We start from the raw sequence: 6900 nt of genomic DNA, 5'->3' as shown, positions 1-6900 counted from the left end.
CTCTCTCGCCAGGTGCCCGGCATGAAGGAGATCCTGCTCATGGGCTTCTACCAGCCCCACGAGGCCCTCAGCCGCTTCCTGGTGTCGGCGCAGCAGGAGTTCAAGATCCCCATCAGGTGGGCAGCCGCCCTGCCGCCCTCCGCGGCTCCGTCGGCGCCGAGGAGCCCGTGCCGCCCGGCCCGGCTCCGTCCCTCSCCTGACTTCCCCGGGAGGGAGCCCGCCGGGCAGGCCCCTCTTGTCCCGCCATCGATGGGCATCCTGGCCCCTGTTGCCAGCACTGACAGCCCTCAAGGCCACCCTCCGTCTGCCGTCCCGGGCCCTGCTCTGGCTGGATGCTGCTCTGCTCTCACAGGGCACCAAGCTGCTGCTTCTGCCCACTTCACGTGTGCCAGAGCCCCCGCTACCCGTCTCCTTGCCTGACAGGATCATGTCTGCCCGGCCCCTTTCAGCAACTCCCAGCCCTGCCTGCAGGCAGTGCCACCATATGCTGGCTTCCCTAAGCAATCACTCTTCCACACTTGGCTTGCAGGTATCTCCAGGAGTACGCGGCACTGGGCACGGGTGGCGGCATCTATCACTTTCGGGACCAGATCCTGTCGGGTGGTCCTGAGGCCTTCTTTGTCCTCAACGCAGATGTGTGCTCCGAGTTCCCCTTGCAGGAGATGCTGGACTTCCGGCAGCAGCACGGCAACGTGCACAGCTTTGTCATTCTGGGCACCACGGTGAGCAGCGGTGCTGGGCCCTGCTGGCAGTGGTGGGGAGTAGAGGAGCAGCATKGCTCTGGAACATGCTTGTCTAGAAGGCAAAGGCTCCTGCGGCAGATGGGTGCGAGCTCTGGGTCCCATCTGTCCCGTATCCACGTGCCTGCTGCTCTGCTGCTGTTGATACATCCCATCTTCACAGGCCAACAGGACACAGGCTCTGAACTATGGCTGCATTGTGGCTAACACGGACACGCACGAGGTACTGGAGGGGTTAGGAGAGCTGGGCATGGTGCAGGCTGTGGTGCTGCGCTGCTTGTGTGGGTGCCTGTTCCCAGTGTGCTGTGATGGGGTAGAGGGTGTGGTGCTGGGCACGGGGCCAGTGCGGGGCCTGTGCCCTGGGACTCATGTTCCTCCCTTGCCTCCAGGTCCTGCACTATGTGGAGAAGCCCAGCACGTTTGTCAGTGAGATTATTAACTGTGGTATCTACCTGTTCACACCTGCCATCTTCCAGCACATCGGTGATGTCTTCCAGAGAAACCAGCAGGAGCTAGTGCTGTGAGTGCCCCTGTCTGCCCTGTGTCCCTCCCACCCCACTGCTTCCCAGGGCTGCAGCAGCACACTCATCTTCCATTCTTTCTCTATCTTCTCTCCTCTTCTGCCATCACTCACTTGTTTCCTGATTCTGCACCAGCTGTCCTTACCTTGGGTAAGTCTCCCTCTGTCTGTGCTGGCTGCTCTCAGCGCTGGGTTGTGCTAGCAATAACACATGCTTTCCTCCCTGCTCCAGGCTGCTCCGCGAGACTGTTGTTTGTGCATCTCCCCTGCTGTGCTGCTCCCCTTCTGGCTACCTCAGCAGCCCCAGTCTGAGGCCAGGTTGGGGCTCCCCATCTCTGCCTTCCCTTCCTCCCCCCCCCATCCGCACACAGCTCAGGACAAAGGGGTGAGCAAGCCTTTCAYTGGGGAATGCTCTGCTTCCCCTTCCAGCCCTCTCGGCTGGCCTGTCATCTGGCATCTCTGCCACCACTTCAGTGCAAATCCAGCTGTGCAGGGCTTACTGTGGCCATATCTGGAATCAGGGACAGGATCTGTAGCACATGCACCTTGGGCTGGGTGGTGCCCTCACACTGCAGTTTCTGGCTCAGAGCGTGTTTCAGCTCGCAAGGTCTTGTCTCTCTGCTGTTCTGGGCCTCAGCAGGGCTGGGCAGGCAGGCCTGGGCAGGCAGGCCTGGCCTGACAGCTGGGGCTGTCCCTCCTGTGGGGAGAGRTGCATGGCTAGGAAGGAGTCCAGGAAGAGCCCTATAGCCAAGGAGCCCCCCACATCTGGAAGGGGTAGCAGTTGGGCCCCCTGGCCGAGGCACTGCTGGAGTGGGTGTCTAAAGGGTGTTTTGCTTGCAGAGAGGACAGCTCTAACGGCTGGCAGCGTGCAGAAGTGATCCGGCTGGAGCAGGATGTTTTCACGGCACTGGCTGGGAGTGGCAAACTCTATGTCTACARAACTGATGGCTTCTGGAGCCAGATCAAATCAGCGGGGTAAGGCCTGGAGCTGGGTTGGTTTAGCAGGAGTGCTGAGTGGTCTGCAGTGGAGCTGGGAGAGGAGGGTAACTAGGCAGGGCTTTCAGGCTGGGTGGGGGTGGCAATGCTAAGTTGAGACCCTTCTCTGTCCTCAGTGCCAGAAGAGCAATAGCAATTTCTTGCTTTTTCCTTCTCCAGCTCTGCCATCTATGCCAGCCGCCTTTACCTGAACCAGTACAGTCAGTGCCACCCAGAGAGGCTGGCCCAGAACAAACCGGGAGGCCCTATCATCCGAGGTATCCCTCTGACACCTTGAGTGGCCTTGGGTACTGCCTGGGAGCTGCCCAATGCAGGGCAGAGCGGAGTGGGGAGGAAGTAGGACCCATGGCAGGCCCTCCAGTCTGAGCGCGAGCCGCTTCCCCTCATGCAGCTGTTTTGCGTTGCAGGGAATGTGTATATCCACCCGACGGCCTCTATCAACAGCACTGCAGTGGTGAGCGCAGGCCTGGGGGACCCTGCAGTCGGGTCACCTTGGGGTGATGCTACCTAGTGCTCAGTGTCTCCTGCTGTGGCAGGCTGAGCCCCCAAGCTCATCACATCCCTCTGTCCTCACAGCTGGGCCCCAACGTCTCTATTGGAAAGGGAGTGACGGTGGGAGCTGGTGTACGCGTGCGTGAGTCCATTGTCCTGCATGGGGCCTCACTGCACGTAAGTATGGTTGTCCTTACCCTGGCCTCTTGCCGTGGGGCAGCATCCCTCACCCGCCACTGCTCTCTCCTCCTCCTAGGATCACACCTGCGTTCTCAATACCATCGTGGGCTGGGACAGTACCATTGGGCGCTGGGCCCGGGTGGAGGGAACACCCAGTGACCCCAACCCCAACGACCCCTATGCTAAGATTGACAGCGAGACCCTTTTCCGGGATGGACGGCTCACACCCTCCATCACAATTCTGGGTATGGCCTAGGTCCTTCTGCCTGCACCCAGCAGCTCTGGCCCTGCAGCGTAAGGCAGGGCTTTTTCCCCTCTTGCTGACCCCATTCATCCTCTCCCTGCAGGTTGCAGYGTCACCATCCCTGCTGAGGTTGTCATCCTCAATTCCATCGTCCTGCCCCACAAGGAGCTGAGCCGCAGCTACAAGAATCAGATTATCCTGTGAGTGAGCTGCTTGCCAGGTTGCCACTGCCAGTRTCAGCCCATGGCTCTCTGTCGTGCCCCACAGAAGAAGGTTTTGCCTCTTAAGAGATTACCAGCTCCTCAGGAGCAGGCCAGGAGTCTTCCAAGTGTCTTGATTCCTGCTCCAAATGGACATTAAAGCTGGTGCACATCAGCCTCGTGTGCTGCTTCCCTCACAGCCAAGGGGCCTGCCCTGGGGCAGGGTTCATGAAGGCTTTTGGGACAGCATGTTGCTCTGTAGGGCAGAGCAATGGTCCAGCTCCTATGCACCTGTAGAGGGAGCCCTGAGCTGAAACTGCTGGGCAGAGCCCTCGCTGCCTGTGGCAGCCCAGGCTCTATGAGTGTTGGCTGTTTCTCTGCCAAAAGGCACTGCCAGCACCTAGTTGCCTGGGAGGACTAAGTACTGCTGGCCTGGCTCTCTGTGTACTGTGCCGCTCGCTGTCTGCGAGCCTGTCCTCTCTCTGAGGCCCGAGGAGCTTTGGATCTGCCTACCCTTCTSTGTAGGCAGCCTTCCCTGCACGAGGCTGTCGTGAAGAGCCTGACTTCAGCAGCGTGATTGCGACAGCTCCAAGCTGGCTCTGGCCTATGCTTGGTCCTGGTGGCTCAGCAAAAACTGAGAGCAGGCCAAGGGTGTCCCAAGGGCACTGATGCAAGAGGGCCAAGTTGGACACRTGGGTGCTCTGAGAGCTCTGCTGGCCTTAGAGGGAGCTGCAAAGGCTCTGAGGGTTTAAGCACTTCTTTGTTCCTAGCTGAGATGTCCTGGTAGCCACCTTCCTCCTGGGTGCTGGTATAGAGCACTCATTCTCCAGGAACACCCACATCCCAGAGAGCTGCCAGGAAAGCCACCAGTGCTACAGAGTGTATTCCCATCAGGCTCAGACCTGTGCAGGGCTCCGGATGATGGCAGGGTTGGAGCTTGGGTGCTTGCTGCATGTCTCTCCTCACACTAGCCCTGCTTTCAGTCGCCCCTATCCACAGGGCACCTGAGCAATTGTTTTGTGTGTGTGCTGGTGGCAGATATCTACTGCCATGCCTGTGTCCTGAAAAAAACCTGCTCTTTTAAATCAAAGGAAAGTCCCTGCTTAGCCTGGCACACTCCAACTCCAGTAACCCATGCTGCCACTTAAATACTTATCTGCATCTTCTCCTGTCAGGAATATCTGTGCTAAAGCACTGTGCTCTGCTGAGAACCCCCRTCACGCCTCTCACCTTAAACTAGGCACTGCATTAGGGATTTTGCATCCATCCAGTACCACCTCAGCTTGAGGGATTTGCAGTAAATCCTTGCTCCCAGCCCTGCACATTCCTTTGCCAGTTCTTCTGTGGTCCTGGGCAGGGATTAGCTATTCCCTGACTTTAAGCACATTAAACTCCTTCAGTTTTGCCTCTGCCTTGGATGTGCTAATTTCCTTGTCCTCTAGTGAACACCCCTGTCACTGGGTAAAACTGAGCCAAAGTTACTTGCTGGCTTTCAGGACTGTATGTCCTCTTTCCTCTCTATATCCCACATGTCCTGGGTTTTGGCACAGAGGTTGTTCAGCTGTGGACAACACATGGACATGGCCATTTTGGCWAAGCTCTGCTCTGGCTGCCTCACCTACTGAGATATCTGGGGGACAAGCCCTTCCAGACTCTCACTCCATTCCAGTTAATCCAGCTTTCCCTGTCTTTGAGGGAGGGATGTATATCCCACTGCTGGTTAGGTCTCCTGGGGCTTGAGGGAAGGAAGGAGTTAAAGGGGCCTCAAATGAGGTGCCAGGAAGTCTGGAAATACTGAAGCTTGCCCTGCCCTTAGCAGCAGCTCTGATTACTTGAGGCCAACATCTGGGCTGGAACAGGGGGCCTCTCACATCCAGGGCAAGGAGGGGGGGGGCTTCATCTGCAACCTGAATTCCCATCCAGATCACTGACACAGGGCAACAGAAGCTTAGTTAGTCCTCTCCAACCCCTGCCTGACCCCCAGCAATCCAGCCCACCACCAAAAGCAGGGACTTGAGGGACCATTGCTCACCGTGGCTTTCACTACCGCTCTTGTCCAGTGTCTAGGAATGCAATAGCATGAGCACCCAAAGTCAGATCCTATCATGCCAGTGAGCCCCRAAACCTTGCCCCCACCCTAGTCCTTGAGCCTTGCACCCCTTTTGCAGAAAGGGGCAACTGGCCCCTGCTTTGAGTCTTTCCTCAGCCCTCATCTAGTCCAGGCACAGGGCCAGCTCTGAGCCTGCAGCACAGCATCAGTGCAGGGCCTGGAAATACTGGCAAAGAAAGGGACCCTGCTCTTGCTCTGCACCCCTGGGAGCAGGGGAGAACTCCTCATGGTGGTGGAGAGGGATGGGCATCAGGCACAACCCAGCCTCTCTTGCTGCAAGCATTTAATACAAGTTAGCCTGTGGGTACAGAGCTCAGCCAGCACCCCACCACCCTGGGTGCACAAGAGCACTGGGCCCTTCCCCTCTCCCCAGGCACGGGGCATCAGGAGCAGCTGGGAAAGCAGAGCAGGGCCAGAGCGCAGCACCGCAGGCCCTGGAGCGGGCCCATGGCAGCTGCCTGGTCCCGCCGGCTTCGCTCCTCCTCCAGCGCTGCTCTGTGCCCCTGGGGAGCCGCTGCCAACCGCTACACCAGGGAAGGGAAGAACCGGCCCACTCTCTTCGGGGCAGGCTCCTGCCTGCGTGGGGAGAGGAGATGAGTCAGGGGTGCGCGGCACGCCGCCCGCCCACCCCTACCCCCCGGCTCTCCGGAGCACTCACGGCGGCTGGGGGGCTGTGCCCACGCAGCTCCGCAGCGCTCTGGGGAGGCAGCAGGTCCCAGCGGGGCTCAGCTGGCCGGAGTTGGGCTCTGCGGAGGCAACGGGGCAGAAGAGCTGCTCTGCAGGACGGGGGCCTGGGCAGGGCACGACATGAGCCGTCACAGACCAGCCCCCTTTGGGCACCCAGGGCCCCTCAGCACCCGCGGCACGAGGGCGGCCGCCCCCCGGGGGCGCTCCTCTCGCACGCCCGGGCGCCTCACCGTGTTCGCTCCGCGGGGCCGGGGTGCTGGCCGGCACCAGCACCAGGTTCTCCCGCTCCGTCCCCACGAAGCGGCCCCAGAAGTCAGGCGGCAGCGAGAGGAGCYGGGCCACCACCTGGGCAGGGAGGGAGGGAGGGAGGATGCGGAGGTTTGGCAGCGCCTAGGGCGCAGCCCGCACCCCGGGCCGGGCTCACCTTGCACTGCCGCGGCGTGTCCTCGATGATGGCGAGCGGCGTGGGGTTGGCCGAGCCGTGCCCCACCAGCGTGGGCCCGAACACGCGCGACAGGTTCGGCACGTCCATCCTGCAGTCGGGGCTGCGGGACACCCTGCGGGGAGGCGGGGAGGGGGGGCTGGGCAGCGGTGCGACCCCCTCGCCCTCAGCGCTGCCCCCCTGCTAGGGGGCACGGGGCCGTGGGGGGCTGGCTCGGACGGCAGCCGGGGGGCAGAGGGACCCTCACCGTTGCAGGTGCAGCACGAGGAAGGCCAGGGTGTCCCTGTTG

General features: G+C 60.5%; 2 protein-coding genes across 3 annotated transcripts in view; one reads left to right on the top strand and one right to left on the bottom strand.

Moving 5' to 3' along the window:
* The first annotated feature begins 10 nt into the window (after positions 1 to 10).
* GMPPA (GDP-mannose pyrophosphorylase A) lies at positions 11 to 3547 on the top strand. 2 transcript variants are annotated; one of them, XM_085310888.1, is made up of 11 exons: positions 11 to 116; positions 530 to 722; positions 904 to 963; positions 1130 to 1260; positions 1397 to 1411; positions 2101 to 2235; positions 2416 to 2513; positions 2664 to 2710; positions 2833 to 2925; positions 3005 to 3173; positions 3276 to 3547. In XM_085310888.1, exons 1-11 carry the CDS (start codon positions 22 to 24, stop codon positions 3374 to 3376), a joined length of 1137 nt encoding a protein of 378 aa, XP_085167014.1. In that variant the 5' UTR covers positions 11 to 21; the 3' UTR covers positions 3377 to 3547. The 2 variants fall into 2 exon arrangements, with proteins under 2 accessions (XP_085167014.1, XP_085167015.1); XM_085310889.1 differs by lacking the exon at positions 1397 to 1411.
* A 2426-nt stretch (positions 3548 to 5973) lies between these two features.
* Positions 5974 to 6900, bottom strand: part of LOC146592425 (rac GTPase-activating protein 1-like) — a 4664-nt gene continuing 3737 nt past the window's right edge. Inside the window, exons 9-13 of the mRNA XM_085311035.1 lie at positions 6859 to 6894; positions 6594 to 6726; positions 6400 to 6514; positions 6141 to 6273; positions 5974 to 6058 (exon numbers count right to left, since the gene is read on the bottom strand). Of these exons, the coding sequence (XP_085167161.1) occupies positions 6007 to 6058; positions 6141 to 6273; positions 6400 to 6514; positions 6594 to 6726; positions 6859 to 6894 (469 nt within the window). The 3' untranslated portion in view covers positions 5974 to 6006. The remainder of the gene's footprint in view (positions 6059 to 6140; positions 6274 to 6399; positions 6515 to 6593; positions 6727 to 6858; positions 6895 to 6900) is intronic.

This window comes from Rhea americana, unplaced genomic scaffold, assembly GCF_003343005.1.
Source record: "Rhea americana isolate MKP2758 unplaced genomic scaffold, rheAme1 scaffold_33, whole genome shotgun sequence".
NCBI classification, from domain to species: Eukaryota; Metazoa; Chordata; class Aves; order Rheiformes; family Rheidae; genus Rhea; species Rhea americana.
This window is presented reverse-complemented; position numbering and strand designations above follow the sequence as displayed.